Source organism: Nannospalax galili, unplaced genomic scaffold, assembly GCF_000622305.1.
Source record: "Nannospalax galili isolate Female #2095 unplaced genomic scaffold, S.galili_v1.0 scaffold424, whole genome shotgun sequence".
Classification (NCBI taxonomy): domain Eukaryota; kingdom Metazoa; phylum Chordata; class Mammalia; order Rodentia; family Spalacidae; genus Nannospalax; species Nannospalax galili.
In genome coordinates, this window is record NW_008352334.1 from 1,530,814 (window position 1) to 1,556,036 (window position 25,223).

The 25,223-nt window shown below is 43.7% G+C and overlaps 1 protein-coding gene across 1 annotated transcript; it reads right to left on the reverse strand.

The window, feature by feature from the left end:
• Positions 1–1,029: 1,029 nt before the first annotated feature.
• On the reverse strand, positions 1,030–14,419 carry Zcchc10 (zinc finger CCHC-type containing 10). The gene is made up of 4 exons (XM_008849339.3): positions 14,327–14,419; positions 9,816–9,977; positions 5,644–5,685; positions 1,030–1,757 (listed from the first exon to the last, which is right to left on the reverse strand). Exons 1-4 carry the CDS (start codon positions 14,365–14,367, stop codon positions 1,499–1,501), a joined length of 504 nt encoding a protein of 167 aa, XP_008847561.1. The 5' UTR covers positions 14,368–14,419; the 3' UTR covers positions 1,030–1,498.
• Positions 14,420–25,223: the final 10,804 nt, after the last annotated feature.

Here is a 25,223-nt window from a genome sequence, read left to right on the forward strand (position 1 = left end):
GGGTGACAGAGGCAGGCAGAGCTCTGTTAGATCCAGGCTAGCCTGGCCTACATATTGAGTGCCAGACTTGCTGTTGCTATAGGGAGGCTCTGTCTCAAAAAAAAAAAAAAAAGAAAAAAAAAAAGTTCCTCTAGAATGCCAGGTGTGGTGGCACAGCCTGTATTCCCAGCATTCAGGAGGTGGAGGCAGGCAGAGCATGAGAAGTCAAGGTCATCCTCAGATACATAGTGAGTTTGAGGCCAGCCTGGGCTACATAAGACCCTGCCTCAAAAAATCAACCAAGAGGAAGAGGCTGGACAGATGGCTCAGTAGTTAAGGGCATATACTGCTCCATAGAGTCCCAGGATTTGATTCCCAGCCCACATCAGGTGGCTCACAACCTCCTGTAACTCCAGTTTCAGGGGGTCTGGCCTCTGTGGGCCTGTGCATGTGTGCAGTGCACATAAAAACCAACCTAGAGCTCTCCCTTGATGCTTGGCTTGGTGGACTCCTGGACTCCTACATGGTGTCAGTGATAACACTAAAGGAGAAGAATGTCATGAATGTTAAGCTAGGTTAGAATAAGCTGGAAACAGGAGATTTTTATTCCCAAGAGCATTCACTGGTGGAGCATCTCAGCAAGGTTACTGTATATACCCATCAGCCTGAGGACCTAGCACATCACCAGGGTGGACGTGGTGCTGGCAGCCTCTCCTTTCTTTCCAGCTACTCCTTTTGTACCAGGAACTCAGACACGAGCAACATACAAGTACTACCTTGGAGGGGCCAGTATAGAGGGCTCTGCACTCCTGAACATGCCCTGCTCCCATCATGAAGAATTAATTCAAGGAAGGCTGAGTCTTCTCATACTCCGACTGGGAACTGGAGTCTAATAGAAGGTAACTGACTGGTCCATGCCAGACACACAAAGAGCTCAAGGAGCCAGAGGGAAATGGATGAAGGAGACATACCCTGCACTTGAAGCATCCAATGCACTATATTAGGTTCTTCAACTTACATATTCAGGACAGAAAATTAATTTTCTGGACATGAACATAAAAATAGAGCACATTTATTAATGCTGGAAAACTACACTTACAATAACAATGTATTACAATAGCAGTGTATTAAATCTCACATAACAAACAGAGCCAAGAAAGCATGAGAAACTCAGTACTCGATATTCTGATGCATTACTCTGCAAGTCTGTCCTGCAGACACTGCAACATGTCTGTAACCAAGTAAGGCATTCATTTCACAGGGAGAAAAAGTCTCATCACAGAAACAAATTTACTAGTTTTCAGCTTTATGTTCTACAGATATACTTCAAATATTAAAAAAAGATTCATCCCTAAAATAAAAGTCTTTGTATAATCCATTATTAATACTCTATACAGGGGAAAATGCTTAGAAAGTTCTGGATTCTAGAAAGTTCCACCAGATAACCTGTTTGCCTGGGCATGTTCTGATTGCCTTTTGAGACTCTCCCTGGTGTTCTGGTCCAGGGTCCATGGTGAGTCTATTTCTTCCTCTTCTTTGGGGGCTCATCCTCAGAACTGCTATCTGTACTGGAGCTACTGCTGCTGGAGGAGCTGGAGTCAGAGTCAGAGTCCGAGGAGGAGGAGGAGGAGGTGGAGGAAGAGGAGGAGGAGGAACTGGAGGAGCTTTCCTCCGTGCCACTGTCCTCCGAGGATGAGGTAGACGTTTCACTCTCTGAGGAGGATTCACTGGCTGAACTGTCACTGCTAGAGCTGCTGGAGGTCGTGACACTCTTAGACCTGTTAGACAATGAGAAGCATGCAGAGGGAGGCCAGCACTGTCCTGTGTGGGGTGCTTAGAGGGCGCTTGTCCTGTGTGGGGTGCTTAGACGGCGCTTGTCCTGTGTGGGGTGCTTAGAGGGTGCTTGTCCTGTGTGGGGTGCTTAGAGGGTGCTTGTCCCAAAGCTTTGCTGGCACGCTGTCCTAGCTTTGTTGCTGTAGAGGTTGCCTAACCACTGTAAACTGGCCTCCCCGTCATTTCAGCGACTCTCCTGTATAGCATTCACACTAGGTGAACCTCCCATACTAAGCTACCCTAGCATGGCGGTCACCTGCAATCCCTGCACTTTACAGGCATTCAGGGTCACCCTTAGCTACACAGTGGGGATGAAGCCAGCCTAGGCTACCGGAAACCCTGTCTCAAAAACAAAAATAAAACCAGAAGTGGAAGAGCATACCTTTAATCCCAGCACAAGGAGGCAGAGGCAGGTGGATTTCTGTGAATTCAAGGCCAGCCTGGTCTACATAAGGAATTCCAGGTCAGTCAGTGCTGCATAGCAAGACTCTGTCTCAAAACAAAGCAAAGCAAACAATAAAAATCCACAAAAGAATATATATGAAAAAGAAGAGCCAGATATGGTAGTGCATATCTGTAATCTCAGCCCTGGAGAAACTGAGGCAGGGGGAATCACCATGTGTTTCAAGCCAGGCTGGGTTGCACAGTGAGTTCTAGGCTAGCCTGGATTACAGAGAGAGAGCCTATCTCAAAAAAAATAATAATAATAAATAAGGGCTGGAGGGGCTCTATCAGTGGACTGGAGTTCAGACCACAGCACCTCCATCAGGAAGCTCACAAATGCCTGTAAATTCAAGGGATCTGATGCACTCTTCTAGCATCATGCAGCACAAACATACAGCTCACATGCTGTACACACACACACACACACACACACACACACACACACAAATCTAAAAACAAAAGAAAATCAAAACCAATTAAAAAAAAAAACAAGCCCTAAACCAAAGCCAACCAAAACCCCACAGAGACTAGTACAGGCCTGACCTTGCAGTGCATGAGCAGCAGAGCGCAGCGCTGTGCACCAACCCGGCTACACTGCAGCCTTGTCTTTCTTTGATTTTTATTTATTTATTTTTGGTCTTTTTGAGACAAGGTCTCCCTGTAGCCCCAGCTGTCCTGGAACTCACTATGTAGACCAGGCTGGCCTTGAACTCACAGAGATCCGCCTGCCTCTGCCTCCCGAGTGCTGGGATTAAAGGTGTGTGCCACCACACCCGGCATTTTCTTTCTTTTAAATTAAGTAGCTGCTGGGTTGTTTTTGACATGTATTTATTCTGTGTGTGCACGTATGCGTGTGGGTGTGTGCCATGGTGTGCATGTGGAGGTCAGAGAACAGCTCATGGGAGTGCATTCTCTCTCACCATGTTGCATGTGGGGATGGAATTCAGGTCATCAGGCTTGGTGGCTAGAGACCTTATTTGCTGAGCTTTCATGATCAGATAGCCTGGTCAATAATTATGTGTATGAGTGTATTGCCAGCATGTGTGTAAGTGCACCCATGTCATGCAGTGCCCATGGAGGTCAGAAGAGGGTGTCAGACCTCCTGGAATTGGAGATACAGAAAATTGTGAGCCGTCATGTGGGTGCTGGGATTTGAACCTGGGTCTTCCGCAACAGCAGCCAGTGTTCTTAACTGCTGGGCCATGTCTCCAGCCCCTGCTCAACAGTTTCTTAACAGCCTTTTTTTTTTGGAGTTTTAAGAACTTGCAGTAGAGGTGATAAACATTACCAATGAAATCTACCCGATGACTTTATAGACATACACAGGTGCCAAGGATCCAAGTGCAACTGATCATGACTAGTAATAATCAGATACATACAGATTAGAGATGCATATGCCAACATCTAAGTGTTATTAGCAAAAACAATGAGCCATTATGTAAGAAACAGTATATTTTAAAATGGGGATCCTTTTTAAACGTTAAAAACTCATTCAGTTTTGTCTTACAGGGTTTATACTGAGTTCAATATTGTGTAACTATTAACTCAACTGTGAACCTAAAAACTTACAGCTACTTTTGAAAGAGATGTATCCTTGCTCTGGAATGTGTTAATAAATATGTTAAAGTGAGGACCGAACCCAGGGCCTTGCGCTTGTTAGGCAAGCGCCCTACCACTGAGCCAAATCCCCAACCCCGCTATTAAAATTTTTTTTAAAAAAGATTAAATAAAAAAAATAATTCTTCAAAGCATAAAAGTTTGCTCCTTAATAATTAGTAGATGTGAAAAACATTACCATTGAAATCTACCTGACGACTTTATATCCATGCTCAGATGCCAAGGAGCTCAGAAAGTAACCAACTGTGACTAGTAATAATCAGATACAGAGATTAAAAACACATGTGCAAACAGCTTAATGTCAATTGCATTAAAAATCGTGCACTTTAATCCCAGCATTGAGAAGCAGAGGCAGACCGATCTCTTGTGAGTTCAAGGCCAGCCTGGTCTACATAGTGAGTTCCAGGACAGCTGGGGCTACAGGGAGACCCTGACTCAAAAAGACAAAAAAAAAAAAAAAAAGAATTTTTCTATATGAAACTGTGTGTTTTAATAATGAAATGGAGATCTTTTTTAAAGGTTAAAACCTCATTTAATTTTATGTCTTACAGGGCTTATACTGAGTTCAATATTGTATAACTGTAATAATTCAACTGTAAACCTAAAAATTTACAGCCAATTTTGAAAGAGATGCATCTTAACTCAGGAAATTGTTATTGAATATGTCAATGCTGTTGTAATGAAATGCTTCTTCTAAGTATCTAAGTATGTGGTTATTAAATAAATAATTTAAAAAAAAGAACTGGCAGCCATCTATTGCCTTTGCCTCCAGTGCTGGGGGCTGCAGGTGTGTACCACCATGCCTGGACTTAACAAAAACTGAATTTATTTTTTGCTTTAATGTGTGTGCTGCTGTGGAATGTGTGCACATGTATATGCCAGTGTCATGGAGGCCAGAGGTCCCATTGGCCAGTGTCTTCTTCAATCATTCTCCACATCTTTTTTTTTTTCTTGGTTTTTTTGAGACAGGGTCTCCCTGTAGCCACTGCTGGCCTAGATTCACTATCGAGACGAGGCTGGCCTTGAGCTCACAGAGATCCACCTGCTTCTGCCTCCTGAGTGTTGGGATTAAAGGTGTGCGCCACCACATCTGACTACTTCTCTCACTGAATCTGAGGTTCATCAATTCAGCTAGGTTGGCTGCTCAGTGAGATCCCAGGATCTACCTGTGTGCCCCTCCCCAGCACTGGGATTACAGGAACTCCGGCCATACCTGGTTTCTCACATGGGTGCTGGAGATCTGAACTCAGGGTCTCATGATTGAGCTGCCAGCATTTTACTAACTGAGCCTTCTCCCTAGTCCTTTAATACAATTTTAATTATTTCCTATTGTAGGAGGAGGTGATTATTTAGTATTTTTAGGTATAAGGACCCTAGAAGATGTAGAAAGAAATGGAAGGAATAAATCCCACATAGGTAAAGAAAGGAAAATATAAGTAAATAGGATAATTAAGAATTACAAACAAGAGGACTGGAAAGATGGCTCAGCAGTTAGAACTGGCTGCTCTTGCAGAGGACCCAGGTTTGGTTCCCAGCATCCACATGGCCCCTAACAACCATCTGTAACTCCAGTTCCAGTGGATCTGACCCCCTCTTCTGGCTCTGAGGGAACTGCATGTATGTGGTACACATATATACATGCAGGGAAACGCTCATACATGTTAATATAAAAGTAAAACTTTTAAAAAAAGAATTGCAAACGAGACTTTAGACCCATTTCCCTCCAGCTAGGATCACACTTGGCTCTCTGATAACGTAAGCCACACCTACCTTTTTTTCTTGGTCTTTCTTTCTATGTTAGTTTCACCAATGCTGAGAGGCACAAAAGGGAACAAAAGCTGCTGTTAGTAAGTGATTACATACAACTCAGAGAACGCGGCAGCCTCAAAATTGCTTTACATTGGAAAAGTATTCTGTTCTTCATAACATACACTCAAGGGTACAACATTTGTTACAATCAAGTAGAAAGTTTCCTGGGATAGGTGTTATACTGTATATAAAGTCAACTTAGTGCTTAAACAACAAATTGTATCACTTGTACCTTAAAAGCCAGGAAAATTAGTAGTTAAGATGCCTGAAGGCACAAATTTGCTTCTTTTTTAGTTTAGAATTTAAGTCAACTTACAATACAAGGTAAATGCACAATAATTGTAATGTGAGTTTGTAGAATCATATGTGGCCAATTCATACTTTTACAAAAGCAAATTTAACTTCTGCATAGCTTCCAAATGTTGTTATTGCTTTAATAAACGCCAAAACACAGTACTTCAAGACCATATTCCTTGGGGCCGGACAGATGGCTCAGCAGTTAAGAGCACTTACTGTTCTTCCAGAGGACCCAGATTCCTTTTCCAGCACCCACATCAGGTGGTTCACAACTGCCTGTAACTTCAGCTCCAGGGATCTGTGGGTACCTTGTATGTATGTGGTAAAATTCACACATAACATAAAAACAGATCTTAAAAAAAAGAGGGGGTGTCTGGAGAGAGGGCTCAGCAGTTGGGAGCACTGGCTGCTCTTGCAGAAGACCCAAGTTTGGTTCCCAGCATCCACATGTCCCTAGCTCCAGTCCCAGGTGATGTGATGCCCTCTTCTGGCTTCCACAGGCATTGCATGACATGGTGCACTTACAGGCAAAACACTCACACATATAATAATTTAAAAAACTTTTTTTCAAGCCGGGCGTGGTGGCGCACACCTGTAGTCCCAGCGGAGGCAGGCGGATCTTTGTGAGGTCAAGGCCAGCCTGGTCTACATAGTGAGTTCCAGGACAGCTGGGGCTACAGGGAGACCCTGCTTCAAAAAGACCAAAAAAAATATTTTTTTTTAGAGAACACTGTTTTCCCTAACATCATAAAGAACAAAGTCTAGTGAGTTTGAATGAAATGCACTTCAGCCAATCAATATGGGACTAAGCAAGTTTTCAAATTACAGAATTAGTCCTATCTAACTGGTTGCTGGGGGTCAAATCCTCCGGCTGGTGCATGCTAGGCAAGCACTCTACCAGTGCATAAAGTTTCACTTTTTTAAAAATTCAAATTAGTTATAAATAGTGAAATTTCTTATTTTTCCTTTTCTTTCGGCAAGACAGGGTCTCATGTAGCCTAGGCTGGCCTTGAACTTGCTAATAGCTGAGAAGGACCCAGAATGCCTCAGCTTCCTCTCAAGTGATTATTTAGGCATGTACCACCATGTTTATATATGTTAGGGATCAAACCCAGAGCCTCGTTCATGCTAGGCAAGTACTCTACCAACTGAGCTATATTCCCGGCCCGCTTTCACTTTGCCCTCTGACTCTGTGCTCGTGCCTGTAACTTTCACAAGTTTCTGTGGAATGCAGGCTGGACCCAGCAATGGACAGGTTTACCTCACACACGATCACCGCAGGCCCTGCTGACACCCTCTACCCCCCCCCCCAAAAAAAAACCAAAAGAAACCATGCTGATTCTCACAGTGGCTGCACTGATAGTGAACAGACTCCTCTTTCCCTACATTCTTGCTAGCATTTATGGCGTGTTCTTGATGGTGGTCATTCTGATTGGGCAGGAATGGGTCTCAAAGCAGTTTTAATTTGCATTTCCTTGACAGCAAAGGGCAGTGAACACTTTAAAAAAATGTTTATCGGGCATTTGTATTTCCTTTTTTCCTAAGAACTCGGTATTTAGCTCCTTAGCCCATTTTAAAAACTGGACTGCTTGTTTTCTTGTTTAGTTTTTTGAATTCTTTGTATATCCTAGATATTCATCCTTTGCCAAGATGCACAGCTGGAAAACATTTTCCTCCATTCTCTAGACTGCTTCTTCACTCTATTTACTGTTTATTATACAGAAGCTTTTATAATTTTTTTTGTTTATGTGTATGTGTATGAACCTGAATGAGTTTATGTGTACCACATGCATACAGGAGCCCCCAGAGGCCAGAAGAGGGCACCAGATCCCCTGGAACTAGAGTTAAGGGTGGTTGTGAGCCATTTAACAAAGGTGCTGGGAACCAAACCCCAGTCCCCTGCTAGGGTAGTAAGTGCTCTTAACCATTGAGCCATCTCTCCAGTCCATGTGCAGAAGCTTTTTAATTTGCCAGCTTTTTTGTGTGTGGTTGTTATTTATGTCAACCAGGTTGGCCTTGGATCCAGAGATCCACTTGCCTCTGTGTCCCCAGTGCTGGGATTAAAGTTATGTGTCCTGTGCCTGGATCTATTTGTCAATTTTTGAGACGGGCTTTTATGTAGTCCAGGTTGGCCTAAAGCTCACTATGTGGTCAAGGATGAGCCTGAATTTCTGATCTTCCTACCACTTCCCAAGTCCTGGGAGTATAGGTGTGCACCATTACATCTAACTTAAGGGGATGGGACAGAAATGCTCAGTGTCATCTGAACTTAAATACACAGGAATCCAACCAGGTGTAGTACCTTGGGGCAGTTTACCCTTGTTCCTTCCTGTTTAGTGGAGGAATTAAACTGTGAATTCTGGATGGTGAGGTAACCCCAGTAGGCTGCTGTGTGAGGACTTCCGTGCTCTTTGGAGTGGGACTAACCCCAAGGACATCATCTTTTACCATTTCCAACAAGACCTTTTCCAATGAGAAACTTGTTATGCTATCCAGATCTTAAATTTATAATGTGGGGGTGAGTGGGAGGGAGAACCAATAGTCAAGTTCTTACATAGATCTGTTTTTGGAAAAAGCACACATGAATGATGATCTAGAAAATGATTTTTTTTTTTTCGGTTTTTTTTGAGACAGGGTCTCCCTGTAGCCCCAGCTGCCCTGAGCTTGCTATGTAGACCAGGCTGGCCTTGAACTCACAGAGATCTGCCTGCCATTGCCTCCTGAGTACTGGATTAAAGGTGCACACCATCATGCCCACCTGAAAATGATTTTTTAATTATTTGTGTGTGTGCGTGTGAATGATGTGTAGGGGCATGCATGTATCATGGCTCACACGTGGAAGTCAGATGACAACTTGCAGCAGTTCCCTCCTTTTACTATGTGGGTTCCAGGGATTGGACTCAGGTCATCAGGTTCAGCAGCAAGTGCCTTTACCCACTGAGCCATCTCACTAGCCTAAAAAATGATTGTTTATGTCATTTTTGTTTGACTTCTGAAAAGCCTGAGAGCTTTCAAGTGCAGGTCTTAACTCCAGCGTCATACAATACGGCTAACAGTCCCTAGGAAGGAGCTGCTGCTAACCCCCAACACGAGATAGACACAACCTCTTCCTATTTCAGTTTCTGGAAAACATCTTTTACAAGGCTTTATTTAAAGAATGAAGAAGCAAATAAATTTCCAGTCTCCTCCTATCCATTTCTCCCTCTAGGAAGTAACCACCTTTGTCAACCGTTTATGTATTTTTAAGTTTCACTCTTCTTTAATGTACATCCGAGCACACCGCGTACCATCTCCACCTTCAGCTTCAGCAACCTTCCATGCTTGCTTTGTCATCCGACTCCAAATTTTCTTTTGTCATTTCATAGACCGTTGACGCAGTAAAGCAAAATAACTAAAAGCATGGACTCGAGAACAGTCTGGTTGGCTCATCACTTAACTTTTCCACTTAATAGTTGTGTGACATGAACAAGTTACCAACCCTCTTTGCTGCACCTCATGTTCTTCCTATGTAAATAGAAATAATAGCTGCCTTAATAGTGCAGATTTGAGGTTTAAATATGCAAATACTTGTAAAGACCTTAGTGTAGTGCCTGGTGCAAACATTCATTTAAAACCAGTTATTACTATTAAAAGCTGGATGTACTGGTGCACCCCTATAATCCCACAACTCAGGGAACAAAGGCAGGAAGACTGCAAATTTGAGGTCAGCCTAAGCTACATAGTGAGACCATCTCCAAAACTAAAAATAAACAAAAATGTTAGCTAGCATTATAATGAAATTTTTAGTCCTTTAAAAAACTCTTTAAAATGCCTTTGGGTACCACATGTAAACCTACCTTTGCTGAAGTAATAGTCTATTTTCTTTTTCTTTTAAAGCTTTTTTTAGCTCTGCTGTTCTTGAAGGCCTATGTAGATATTTTCTTTTTCCTGTGCATTCATAAGTCCAATGTCCAAATTCCAAGCATTTCTGACATCTTACATGTTGTTTATTTGCTTCGCTACAAAGGAGAAAATAGAACAGTGGCATTAGAATTTTTGTCTTGTGATTCTTCTGACCTGAAAAGCAAAAACAAAACTAAGTATAAAATGTTTACTTTTGCTGGGCGTTGTGGCGCATGCCTGTAGTCCCAGCACTTGGGAGACAGAGGCAGGCGGTGAGTTCAAGGCCAGCCTGGTCTACAAAAGTGAGTTCCAGGCCAGCTGGGGCTACAGGGAGACCCTGTCTCAAAAAGACCAAAAAATACAAAGTTTACTTTTGCTGGACGTGGTAGCGCACACCTTTAGTCCCAGCATTCGGGAGGCAGAGGCAGGCGGATCTCTGAGTTCAAGGCCAGCCTGGTCCTACATAGTGAGTTCCAGGTCAGATGGGGCTATAGGGAGACCCTGTTTCAAAGACCAAAAAAAAAAAAAGTTACTTTTGTGCAGTCAAAGCTTAGACCTTGAGTTCAGTAGCACTGAATTCAAATCTTGGCCCTTCCAAGTTCAGCATGGCATCTCATGCTTGGAATCCCATTACTTGCCAGGCTCAGGTAGGAGGATGGCTGTGTTCAAGGCCAGCCTGGTCTATAGAGCAAGTTCTGGGTCAACCTGAGCTATAGAGTGAGACCCTATCTCTAAAATCCAAAGAAATACACAAAAACACAAATCTTAGCTTTTCCATTCTAGTAATCATAAATTCAGATTCAGCTCAGAATTACAAAGGATAATCAAAACATTTAAAAATATTTTTTTTACTTTATTTTTATGTGGTTGAGTGTTTTGCTTGGATGTATGTAAGTGTACCACACGCATACAATGCCTGTGGCGGTCAGAAGAGGGTACCAGATCCCCTGGAACTAGAGTTATAGACAGTTGTTAGCTACCATTTGGGTGCTGGGAACTGAACCAGGTCCTCTGGAAGAACAGTCTCTTATCCACTGAGCCGTGTCTCCAGGTGCTGGGAACTGAACCGGGTCCTCTGGAAGAAGTCTCTTACCCACTGAGCCATGTCTCCAGCCCCCAAATACTTTCAATGTTCTCAGTGAGAAAACTGAGAACAAACTGAAGGCTTCCTTCAAGCATACTAAGCAAATGCTCTACCACTGGGCCACACCCCTAACCCAAAATATTTTTAAGGCTCTCCTGACCCACACGGTGGGAGGAGAGAACCGACTGTCAGGCTGTCCTCTGACCTCCACTTGGGTGTTCATATACACATACAAATCAAGTGTGGCAGGTGGATCTCTGTGAGATCAAATCCAGCCTGGTCAAGGAGCTCTAGGCCAGCTGGGGCTACACAGAGGCCCTGTTCAAAAACTGTGTGGGGTGGGGGAAAGCTTTCTCTCTCATAATCAGCTTTAAAAGTTTTAGACTTAGCTGGGTGTGCTAGTGAATGCCTTTAATCTCACTACTCAGGAGGCAGAGGTCATTAACGAATCTCTGTGAGTTCAAAGCCACCCTAGTCTAGTGAGTTCCAGGCCTGGTAAGGCTATATGTTTTAAACTTATTATGGAAGTAATATACTCCTTACATATGAAATTCTGTTTTTGAAGAATAGTGAAAAGTATAATCTTGGGGCTGGAGAAATGGCTCAGCGATTAAGAGCACTGACTGCTCTTGCAGAGAACAAGGGTTCAGTCCCCAGCATCCACATGGTGGCTAACAATCATCCATAGCTCCAGTTCCAGGGGATCTGATGCCCTCTTCTGACCTCCACAGGCATTGCACGACATGGGTGCACTTACATACATGCAGGCAATATACTTAAACACATAAAAATTAAAGTGAATAAAAGTCACTTGTCCTGTGCCATGTCCCAAATATATATAATTCTAGCCTCTAAAGACTCTCCTGGTTTGAATCCATGGGATTTAAACTCCATAAATCATGACAGTTTTAACTACATGTCACATGTTTTGTTCTCAAAAAGATCAGCTTTCTTCTGTGTACAGGGCACACTGTACAAACAGCATTATTTATTTAACTTTCTGATACTTTGGAAACAACAGCACTCTTTGGACTTGAGAGGTCTTATTTTCACTTCATATTTACAGTGGGCATTGGCTGGTTTTGCCAATCCAGCCTCATTTATCTCCTGTGATCTACCCACACAGCTAGCTCATTGGTTATGGCCATTCATCCAATCTTGAGGGAAGGAGAATGAGATGTCTAAGTCCATCAGAGTTTCAGAAACCTGTAGGCATTATTTGGGGCTGGGTATATAGTTCAATTAAGACCAATAAAATGTGACCAACTTGTTACAAGGAGGACATGAAGAATCCCAGATCCAGCCATCCTGTCATCGAAATAGCTTCTCTAAGCATGGGGCCAGAAGAGCTTGTCTAAGGGAGAAAAAAGGTGAAATTGGACCCTAGTAATCTAAATTAGCACTCTTATAATTAAAATTCTGTTATTGTGGCTGGAGAAATGACTCAGGTTAACAGCGCTGGCTGTTCTTGTAGAGGACCTGGGTTCGGTTCCTAACACTCACATGGTGGCTAATAATGGACTGTAATTCCAGTTCCAGGGGATGTGACACCCTCTTCTGGGCTCCATGGCCATTGTATGCATGTGGTACACTTACATACATGCAGGCAAGATACAGACATAAAATAAAAATAAATTTTTTTTAAAGTTTTTAAAATTTCTGTTGTTGTTTGAGACAGAGTCTTATTACGTAGCCCTGGCTGACCTGGAATTTGCTATTTATATAGACCATGATAGCCTCAAACTCAAAGAGATCTGCTTGCTTCTGCTTCCCCAGTGCTAGGACTGAAGGGAGGCGCCAACAGGCTTGGCCAAGATTTTTTTTTTTGAGGCAGGGTCCCATGTAGCCCAGGTTAGCCTTGAATTCCTGACCCTCCGCCTGCCTCCAACTCCCAAGTGTTGGGATTGCAGGCGTGCACCACCACCACCTCTGATTTCTGTTGTCCCGGAGAATCAAACCCAAGGCCTTGCACACACTAGGCAAATTACTAATTGAGCTACATCCCCAGCTCATCTTATTAAGTATTATCATCCCATTCTCCTTCCAAGCTTAATACTCTGACTACTAAGTCTTTTTCCTTGCATCCAAGGAACTCTCACTAGTCCCTAACATGTAGATTGTATACACAGAACAGGAATGCAGTTCTTTGAATATAAAATAAGAATAAATATAAAGAATCAATTACATATACATACATATATGTTTGCTACATGCAAACAGTAATGAAATAAAATGCTGAGAGAATGAAAAAATGACATATTTTGAACGTGCAGGTGGTAAAAGAACAGGCTTCACTAGTGGTTGAAGGCTCACCCGTGGTTGATGGCTTAGCAGGTACATGCATCTGTCCCACCACCCAGACCCATCAGGTGGAGAGCACTGACTCCCACAAGTTATTCTCTGACCTCCACCTTTGTCCTACGGCACTCGCCCACACACCCCCCCATGCACACAAAATAAGTATTTTTAGACTTCATATGAGAAAGGGGAATCTGAGATGACCCTGTATTACCTATCCTTAAGCAGATCTTTTATGCTGTCTTTTGTTCATCAGGCACAATCATCATCAGTTAATTCCTAAAAACTAAGTTCTTAGCTGAGGCTGTAACTCAGTGGTGAGCACTTGCTGAGCAATGACAAGGTTCTGGGTTCAGTCTCTAGCGTCAGGTTTACAAAGGCTCTTCCAGCCTCAGAGCAATTATGTCATTGTCTAGCTGCTCTTTTCCCAAATCCTGACTCGGTCCTTTCTCTGCCTTTCAGTCTTTCCTCCAAAGAACTTGAAGTAGGCCTTTTCCTTTTCCATCACATCCTCTTATTTCCTGCAAAGCTTTTTTTTTTTAATTTAAACCGCCAGCTGTAAGTACTTAGTGTATCAACAACTGGTTCCACCGTGGAATGTAAAGCTGCCTGACGCAGGGATTCTGTCTCCAACATCTTTTTCTTTACACTGAAACTCTGGCACAGAGTGGTAGGTACTAAATAAATATTTACAGGAGAAAATGAACAGCAGGAAGTGAGAAGGCAGCATGGGAAAAGAGTAGGCGGTGTAGACAGGCTTGTTTCTAGGAAAGAGGCTGCGCTGGAGGCTGCAGAGGGACTGAAGGTGTCTGATGAGGCATCCGGGCTACTCCTGGCGACGTGTGGGATGGACAGAGAGACAAACACCACCGAGTGACCAACTCCCGGGGTTCCGTCCGGCTCCCTAGTCCCGCTGTCCAGCCTTGCGGGTCTTACGCGGCCGTCGTCTGCGAAATCCCCGGCTCATGTCACCAAACTCGGCGCCGGGGCCAAGTCCATAGAGGGCGGGCGGAGCTGGAGAACCCGCCGGCACCGCGGCCCCCGTCCCCGGCCCCCCGCAGGCCCCATCGGCGCCTCACTTACGCTTGTCTCCGGGCTATGAGTCGATGCATGGGAGTCGCCATCTTGGGGCGGCCGCGGCCTGCCGCGCGGGCTTTTGGGAAACTCCCAGAGGGGGCGTGGCCTTTGGGCATCAGTGACCGTGGGCGGGGCCAGAAGGGCGAGTTGGTGCCCAATGGCTGGTGTGGCAACGCCTGTGTGGGCCCTGTGTTCAGTGCGAATGGGGTTTTGAAGGATGACTGCAGGAGGAACATTCTGGAAGGCTCATATGTGTGCGTACGTGTGTGTGTGTGTGTGTGTGAATGCAACAGATTTTTTTTGCAACAATTTAAAAATTTTTAATTTATTTTTAAAAATATTTATTATTTTTAGTATATGTGAATGAGTGTATTGCCTGCATGTGTGTGAGTGCACCAGTGTCGTGCAATGCCGCAGAGGTCAGAAGAGGGCTTCGGATTCCCCTGGAACTGGAGTTAAGGATGTTTGGTAGCCACTCTGTGGGTGCTGGGAATCGAACCCTGATCCTCTGCAAGAGCAGTCAGTGCTCTTAACCGCTGAGCCATCTCTCCAGCCCCTATTTATTTTTATTTTGGTATTTGAGTGTATTGCCTTCATGTGTGTAAGTGCACCCATGTCGTGCAGTGCCAGCGGAAGTCAGAGGAAGGCGTAGTATTCCCTGAACTTGAGCTATTGACGGTTGTTAGCAGCTTATGTGGGTGATGGGATTTGAACACGTGTCTTCTGCAAGAGCAGCCAGTGCTTTTTTCTTTCTTTCTTTTTCTTTTTGGTCTTTTTGAAACAGGATCTCCCTATAGCCGCAGCTGGCCTGGATTCGCTATGGAGATCAGGCTGGCCTTGAACTCACAGAGATCCACCTGCCACTGCCACCCGAGTGCTGGGATTAAAGGCGTCCGCCACCACGCCTGGCAGCAGCCAGTGCTTTTTACCACTGAACCCAGTGCTCTTAACCGCTGAGCCATTGCTCCAGCCCATGCAACAGAATTATGTAGTGTTCAGAAAACCAGGAGTGGAGAGAATAAGATAGGAATGAATTAAACAGGATTTACTTTTTGTGAAACTATCAGTTGAAAGAATGGCTTTAGCAAACTTAACCACAACAGGTCAAACAGATTTTAAGTATGTTCCCAAGTTTTTCCATAAAATTACTTCCTAGAAGTGGAGTTGCTGAGTCAAAGGATATACCTGCTTTTGATTTTAGTAGATACCGTATTGCCTCTTGAATAGATTTGCTCAAACTTTCTTCATTACTAGATTTGAGGATGGTCAACCTTTTAAACTGGTCTAAGTTTATGTGATACATTATTACTGAGGCTAAGAACCTTCCACATGATCACTGCTAATCTTATTTTTGGCTTTTTAAGATTTTATTTATTTTGGGGGCCTGGGGAGATGATTCAGTGGTTAAAAGCACTGGTTGTTCTTGCAGAACACTTAGGTTCCAATCCCAGCACCCACATGGCAGCTAACAACTGTCCATTAACTCCAGTTCCAGAGGATCTGACACCCTCTTCTGTCCTCCGTGGGCACTTACACACATGCAGACATAAAATAAAAAATTAATGAATCAAAAAATTATTTTATTTTTATTTTACGTGTATAAATGTTTTGCCTATATGTCTGTAAGCACACCATGAGCATATAATGCCTACAGAAGCCAGAAAATCCCTGGAACTCGCGGTGGGTGTGGGGTAATAGGAGCCTCTGGAAGAGCAGTAAGTGCTGAGCCATCTCTTGACATAACCACTGAGCCATCTCTCAAGTCCTGTTCATTGCTAAACTCATTTTGATTTGGAATCTGCCTCTGTACTTTCAATTCCTAGGTAAGCAACTACAGCTTATCCTGAAATACAAACAGGAACCCTAACTTGGAAGGTGTTTAATTTGACTTACATGGACTTTTAATATTTAACATATACCCTGTTTTGTTTTGGGTTGGGTTTTTTTTTTTTTTTTTTTTTTTTTTTTTTTTTTTTTTTTTTTTAAAAAAAATTTTTTGAGATAGAGTCTCATTATATACCCCTGGCTGGCTGGAACTCACTATGTAGACCAGGCTAGCCTTGAACACACAGAGATCTTCCTACCTCTGCCACCAGAGTGCTGGGATTAAAAGGCATGCACCACACCTAGCATAAATGTGTTGCTTTATACATTATGAATACTTATTTTTCTTGGGTCTCAAAGATGACTCAGTCATAAAAGTGCTTGTCTGTAAGTCTGACAACCTGAGTTCCATCCCTAGGACCCACATGGTAGAAGGAGAGAACTGAGGCCATCAAGTTGTTCCCTGACCTGTATGCATGCACCATGGCACACATGCTCCCACACGAAACAAATAATAAAATGTAATGAAAAAAACAAGCTGGGCATAGTGGTGTATACTTTCAATCCCAGCATTTGGGAGGCTGAGGCAAGAGGATATCTGTTGAATTCAAGGCCAGCCTGGTCCACATAGCGAATCCTAGGCCAGCTAGGGCTGTATAATGAGACCCTGTCTAAAAAGTAATGCAACACAAAACAAACGGGCAGTTGTTAGCTGCCATATGGATGCTAGGAATCAAACCCAGGTCCTCTGCAAGAGTAGCCAGTGCTCTTAACCACTGAGTCATCTCTCCAGCCCTGCAAAGAATTTCTATTTGACAAAAGTAAACACTTAACTAGTCATAAAGCAGACTATCTTTATTCTGGTACAGCCTCTAAAGTGTCTCCTGGTTTTGTAAGATGTCTCAAAGAACACAGAGAGAGGATGGAAAGGCCTGATGTACAGGGAGCTGCATCTCTCTGGACTGACTTTTCTTTGTAACATAGGGTCTCACGTAGCCCAGGTTGGTCTGGGACTTTGGCCTTGAATTCCTGATCCTTCTGCGTCCACTTCCCAAGCATTGGGGTTACAGGTATAGACTACCGTGTCTGGTTTTATGAGATTGGTTTTAGACGCCAATGATGCAGTCACAGTGCCCATGCTTAGGAAAGTCCCACAGTTGATTCAATGCTCTATTATCTTCTTGAGAGTCTTTTTTTTTTTGGTCTTTTTGGGACAGGGTCTCCCTGTAGCCCCAGCTGTCCTGGAACTCACTGTGTAGACCAGGCTGGCCTCGAACTCACAGAGATCTGCCTGCCTCTGCCTCCCGAGTGCTGGGATTAAAGGCATGTGCCACTGCACCAGGCGAGAGTCTTATTTTTTTAAACAAAGGAAGTTGCATTTTAATTTTGCACCAGTCCCTGCGAATTACATAGCCATTCCTTCTCTGGAAATTGTTGAAAGTTTTTCAGAAGACCCTGTGAGACTCTGAACACAATGTAAACCAGTTTGATCAGGATCAAACAATGAGAAAGGGGGCTGGTGAGATGTCTCAGTAAATAAGGACTCTTGCTGCCAAGCCTGACAAACTAAGTTTGATTCTCAGATCCCACATGGTGAAAGGAGAGAAGTGACTCAGACAAGTCATCTTCTTACCACCACATGTAACGGCATGTGTGTCCATACACATACACACACACACACACACACACACACACACACAAAATGTAGAAAAAATTTAAATAAAAGAAGATGACTTGGGGCTGGAGAGATGCCTCAGTGGTTGAGCACTGACTGCTCTTGCAGAGGACCCGGGTTCGGTTCCCAGCACCCACATTGAGGCTACAAACCATTCTTAACTCCAGTTCCAGGGGAATCCAAAGCCCTCTCTGACCTCTGCAGCATTGCATGACATGGGTGCATTCACATACATGTAGGGAATACACTCGTACACATAAAATAATAAATAAAATAATTAAAAAAAAAGATGACTGAGGGTTCATCTGATCTGATCTTCCTGCAGTTTCAGGAATTCAAGGCCAGTCTTTTCCCTGAAGATTGTGACTAGCATGTAAAAATGGCTTTTTTGGCCCTTTTACTATGTTTTACAAATGGTTATGGTAGGTATTCAAGAAATCTCAGTGATGTACCTGGCTGAATTGGATCCTAGCAAAAGTCAGATGTCAGTTGTCCCTTCTTCTGCTGTGGCATTAACTTAGGCTCTCTTGTAGCAGCATAAGAGAATTTGCCTATTGTATTAGTTACTTTTCTGTTGCTGTGATAAAACACTATGACCAAGAGAACTTATAGGAAAAAGAGTTTATCTGAGCTTACAGTTCCAGGTTCCAGAGGAATTAGAGTCCATCATGGTGGGGAAGCATGGCGAAGCGGCCAGAGCAGGAGCAGAAGCTAAGCTCTCACATCTTCAAGCAGGCACAGGAAGCAGAGAATATCTGGAGATCCAGCATGGCTTAAGAACCTTCAAAGTCTGCCCCCAGTGACCTGCTTCCTCCATGGCCACACCTTCTAAGAGTTTCCAAAACAACACCATCAACTGGGACAGAATGTCCAAATACTTGGAGCCTATGGAGGACATTCTCATTCAAACCACCACAGCTATCTTGGCTAAATAAAGAAATACAGAGCAGGATGGGCCTATTTGTTTTATAAAGAGCAGTAGCCAGGGGCCAGAAAGATCCCTTAATGAGTAAAGGTGCTTGCTACCAAACCTGATGAGTTTGCTTCCCAGAACCCACATGGTAGAAGTAGAGAACCAACTCCCATAGCTGTCTGACCTCTACATGTGTGTTAGGACACTCATGTAAAAAACACACACAGAGACACAGAAACACACACACACACATACACACACATTTTAAAAATATATTTTTAAAGAGCACTGGCCAGGGAGGGCTGGAGAGATGGCTCAGTGGTTGAGAACACTGGCTGTTCTTGTAGAGGACCCGGGTTCTGTTCCCAGCACCCATAGGACAGATAATAACTGTCCATAACTCCATTTCCAGGGGATCCAATACCCTTTTCTGACCTCCATGGGCATTGCATGGCACCAGTGCACCTACATACATGCAGGCAAAACACTTAAAATAAAATTTTTCTTTTGGTCAGGCAAAAGGAACTTGGGTGGACATCCTGGGCTCTGGGTACAAAGCTGTCTGTCAAAGGTGGGAATGAATGTGCCCGAAACTCCCTGGAGTGAGAGGGGAGACCTGCTGGCCTTGATTATTTCCACTTTCTAAGAGAGCCTTGGAAACAAAATACACAAAAGGTTGTGATTTCTTATCTTCAGATGCAGCTGCTTATGTTCCTCAGAGGCCTTGGGCTTTCTCCCAACCCTCTGTTGTGAAATAGTTTCATGGAGAGGTCATAAAGCTGTTTGGTTGTGAGTCCAGGATAGTCTGGTTTCTTCGGTGATTTAAACACGTTTTCAAAGCCAGGTACGGTACAGGTTTGCAGTCCCAGCACTTGGCAGGAGAATCCTGCCCGTTACAGGCCATCCTCGAGTATATAATAAGCCCCAGGCCAGTCAGGGCTATGTGAGACCCTGTCTCAAAAAGCAAAACAAAAGAACTCAAAAGAATGAAAATAAATAAATAAATAAATAAATAAATAAATAAATATAAAAGCTTGTCTGCAATAAGAGAGAAGGAAGATGACACAGTGAGATAAATAAAAAACAAAGAAAAAGCCCTACCTGGACTTGACTGTCACGGCCTTTGGTTTTTAAGTTATTCCTGGACTTGACTGTCACGGCCTTTGGTTTTTAAGTTATTCCAACTTCTTTATAATAAATTAATCTTCTCTCTCACTCCCTTCTCCTTTCTTTCCTTAAGACAGGGTCTTTTTATTTTATTTATTTATTTATTTTTGGTCTTTTTGAGACAAGGTCTCACTCTAGCCCTAGTTGGCCTGGAACTCACTTTGTAGACCAGGCTGGCCTTGAACTCACAGAGATCCACCTGTCTCTACCTTCCAAGTGCTGGGACTAAAGGACAGGGTCTTAAACTGGTCTTAAACTCTGTATTCCAGGCTGGCCTCGAACTCACAAAGATCTGCCTGCCTCTGCCTCCCAAGTGCTGGGATTAAAGGTGTGCGACACCACACGCGGCTGTAATAAAATTTTTTTTAAAAAAACTTTTTTTTTTTAAGCCAGGCATAGTGGCATGCACCTTTAATCCTAGTACTTGAGAAGCAGAGGCAGGTGGATCTCTGTGAGTTTGAGGCTGGCCTGATCTACATAGTGAGTTCCAGACCAGCCAGGGCTACATCATGAGACTCTGTCTCAAAAACAAAACAAAATACACACACATACACACACACACACACACACACACACACACACACATACACCCCACTTAAAACATCATAACTCTATTTTCTCTTCTTTTCTTTTGGTCTTTTTGAGTCAGGGTCTCCCTGTAGCACCAGCTGTCCTGGAACTCACTATGTAGACCAGCCTGGCCTCGAACTTGCAGAGATCTGCCTACCTCTGCCTCCCAAGTGCTAGGATTAAAGCCGTGTACCACCATGCCTGCCTCATAATTCTATTTTCATTACAGAGAAATTGATTCAGGGGAAAAATACCTATTACCTTCCATCATACATAGAAGCTCTGCTAAATCTAGATTGGTCAGGGTGTGGCTCAGCTGTAGAACACTTGCCTTGTATGCGCAAGGCCCAGGGTTCTAGAGCATTTTAGCTTCAAGAACGGCTCTGAGGTGGTTAACACATTCTTTTCTTTTGCTTGCTATCGGCAAATTTGCTGTTTTGTACTCAGGGCTGGGGGCAGTCTCAGTCTTCCAGCCAAACAGGAAATATTTATCTTCATGTCTAGCCAGTTTCAGAACAAACAGTTCAGCTAATGGTTTATGGGATGAAGAATGGGAATTTGGAGAGTCTGTGTCTGGTTTTGTCATAGGTAAACAGGATGCTAGGAGCAGTCTGAGGAAGAGTTGATCTTTACACCAAGCTGGAAGACTTTGTTTTAGTGTGTGTGTGTGTGTGTGTGTGTGTGTGTGTTTTGAGACCTAGTCTCACTATGCAGTCCTGGATTCCTATAACTTACTATGTAGAGTTATTTTTTTTAAACTTTTAAGATTTTTTTTTATGGGGCTGGAGAGGTGGCTCAGCAGTTTAAGAGCACTGGCTGTTCTTGCAGAAGACCTGGGTTCAATTCCCAGCACCCACATGGCAGCCAACAACTGTCCGTAACTCCAGTTCCAAGGGAATCTGACACTCTGTTCCAACCTCTGCAGACTTTGCACAACATGGGTACACTTACACACATGCAGGCAACACACTCATACACATAAAAATACTAAATAAAATATTTAAAAATAAAAAATGAATCAAAGAAAGAAAGAAAAATGTAAGAACAAATTCTGGAGCATGGGAAGAGTTGCCGGGGGGGGATAACCTGTCAATTTATTTTGATTGTTGTTTATTATTTATTTATATATTTTTAATCTTTATTTTTATATGGTCTTGAGAAGTGGCTTGGTTAGCCTGGAACTTGTTAGTACAGGCTGGCTTTGAACTCAACAATCTGTCTGCTTCGGCCTTCGAAGTATTGGGATTACAGATGTGACCCACCATGCCTGGCTTATTTTTATGTATGTATGTATGTATGTATGTATGTATGTATGTATTTATTTATTTTTGTTGTTGTTGTTTTGAGACAGGGAATTATATATCCCAGACTAGCCTCAAACTCAGTACATAGGTGAGGATTTGCTTCCAAGCCTGGCTTTTTAACATTTATTTGTGGGGACTGGAGAGGTGGCTCAGTGGTTAAGAGCACTGACTGTTCTTGCAGAGGACCTGGGTTTGATTCCCAGCACCCACATGGCAGCTAACAGCCCTGTAAGGCCATCTTCTGACCTATGTGGGCTTTGCATGACACTGGTGCACTTACATACATGCAGGCAATACATTCATACAAAAATAAAACTAATAGATAAAATTTTTTTTTTGTCTTTTTGGGACAGGGTCTCCCTGTAGCCCCAGCTGTCCTGGAACTCACTATGTAGACCAGGCTGGCCTTGAACTCACAGAGATCCGCCTGCCTCTGCCTCCCGAGTGCTGGGATTAAAGCCACCACACCCGGCTAAAATATATTTTTTAAGTTTTATTTAGTAGGTTTATTCGTTTTTGTATTTGTTCATGGTAGTGCATGCCTGTGTTCCCAGTGCACAGGAGGTGGATACAGGCAGATCTCAGCCAGCCTGGGATGGTCTACATAGTGAATTCCAGGCCAGCTGGGCTACGTAGTACCAACATAAAAACTTTTTTACTGGGATGCTGGTGATGGGACCTAGAACCTCATCTCCCCGCCCTTTCAGTGACTTAATTCTCTTGGGCTTCCTTGTCTGTTTCTGTCCTGAGTCCTATCCGGACATGAAGCTGGATCCAACTTTTGGGGTCCCACCACAAACCCACTACACCAAGCATCTCATAATTGCATTTATATTTGTAAGCTGCAATGAAAGACGGACACAAGGCAGATAACATAAGCCTCCCACTTCTGGGTCTCAAAATCTTTATTTCCTCTCAGGTCAAAAGTACCCACATCACCTCCCACACTCTCTAGAGAGTTAGGCAAGTTTGTGCCTCCATCCCCTCTCATGCTTATTTTGCAGCCTGCCCAGGCCTGTCTGGACTCCTTGGCTCATTGGAATCCTGGTGTACAACATTTCTCTCATTACAGCAACTGTAAGACATCTTTTGGGGTGTCTTTCTAGCTCATGATGACAAAACTGAAAGTTGTTGACCCTGTACCTCCAGTTACACTTGACTCAACCACTTTTGACTAATTCAAACTGGATTAATCAGGCTCTCTTACCTGGGACTTCTTTCATTAATTTTTTTTCAGGCAAGGTTTTACATTCTAGACTACGTTGGCCTCACTACGGAGCCCAGACTGGCCTAGAGTTTGTAGTAATCTTCTTGTCTGAGTGTCCCTACTGCTGGGGTTACAGAGGTGAGCTGCCATGCCTGGCTCACACTGATCTGGGACTCTTCTATTAAAATGGAAGGTCTTTCAAAGTATGGTGGTGCATACCTTTGATCTCAGCACTTGGGAAGCAGAGGCAAGTGGATCTCCATGAATTGGAGGCCAGCCTGGTCTACATAACCCGCACCCACATGGTGGCTAACAACTGTTTGTAGCTCCAGTTCCGGGTCAGTCAGAGCTACATAGACCCTGTCTCAAACAACAATAGCAAAAATGTAAGGTTATAAGTTCCATGCCTGTGTAAAGCTGGCCCTACATGTACTTTCAGAGATGAAGGGCAGCCAGTGCAGGGGTCGGGGGTGGAGGGGTGTTAGGAGGGGAGGGAGGAAGGGAGGAAGGGAGGGAGAGAGGGAGGGAGAGAGAAAGAGAGCTGTCCTACAGAAAAAAAGTAATTGCTTGGGGTTGGAGAGATGGCTCAGTGGTTAAGAGCATTGACTACTCTTGCAGAGGATCTGGGTTTGGTTCCCAGCACCCACATGGTAGTTAACAACTGTTTGTAACTCCAGTTCCAGGGGATCTGACACCCTCATCTGGGTAATAAATAAATAAATAATAAAAAATTAAGAAATAGAAAGCTGGTGAGATGGCTCAGTGAATAAAGGTGATTGTCACTAAGCCTGATGACCTGAGTTCAATCCCTGGGACCAAAATGATGGAAGGAGAGACCCAACTGGGTGCGGTAGTACATGGTAGTAAATGCCTGTAATCCCAGCACTTATGCTGCCCTTATGTCGCCTTTATTGTCCTTTCTAGCCAAAGCTGCTGGTCTCTGCCTATGTAGCATGTGACACATATCCAGCATGTGTCTGTATCAAGCCCCTTCCAGACCGACTACCCCACAGTTCTCTGATGAGGGAGATGTGGGCTTCAGCCTGGCCCCTCCTTCCTACCAGCTGGCTGCTCTGGTAGGAATCATCATTCCCTGTCAGCCACCTTCCTGAACAGCCCAAGCTCAACCACGTACCCCAGTGTACAGTGGATCCAGTGGAGACATCCCTTCATCACACCAGACTGCTGTCCTTTCCTGGTCCCTCTAACAGTGGCTGCCTAAGTCTCTTCCCCTTTGTTCCAGTTTGTCTTGTGTTTGTTCAGAGCAGGAGATTCTCTAGTTCACAGTCTTAACAGACACACAACATGTGGGGCTTCCTCGCTTGTGTGTTCCAGTTTTTATATGAGCATTGATTTTCCTTTGTCTTTCCTAGAGAGACAGCACTTTTTACCTATCTCCTATAGGGAGGTGAGGCAATCTGCCGTCTGTAATTTTATCTTCTCCACAAGGTAAATAACCTTCTCTCTCTGACTCCTCCCCAGCTCTCCTATAGAAACTGGGGGATGGAGTGGCAAGGCTGGAGGGAGGAGGTGGAAAATGTCTAGGATATGTCTACTCACTCTTTTGGAAACAAACACTTTTTGTTTGTTTTTTGAGACAGTTTTGCTATGTAGCTCTGGCTGACCTGATATTCTCAGTAACCCTCCTGCTTCAGACACCCGAGGGCTTGCCAAAGTTCGTACCACTGCATCTGGTCTCAATTAATTACTGGCAACTTTCTTTTTCTTTTTAATTATTAAGGAAGTTATTTTGTATTATTATTATTATTATTATTATTATTATTATTATTTATTTGTGTGTGTGTGTTGTGGGGTGCATGCTATAGCACACTTATTGAGGTCAGAGGATGACTTACAGGAGCTGTTTTCTCCTTTCATCATGTGGGACCCAAAGATCAAACTCAGGTTGTCAGGCTTGCTGGCAAGCCCCTTTACCCATGGAATCATCTTGCCAGCCCTACTGGCAATTTTCTTAAAGGTGTAGATTAGTTAGCATTTATTTTTCCTTACCTTTGGGCACTAATCACCAATTCTAGAACACTTGAGGAAAAGAAACTCACATAACAGCCTATCAGAAACTTCCCTTCCCACCCTCACTAAGACTTCTTTGTCAAGCACTGTAAAGAACATTTTAAAGATTTGTTTTTCGTGAGTCGTGTGTGTGTGTGTGTGTGTGTGTGTGTGCACGTGTGTGTGTGTGTGTGTGTGCAGTGCCTTTGGAGGCCAGAGGTGTTGGATCCCCT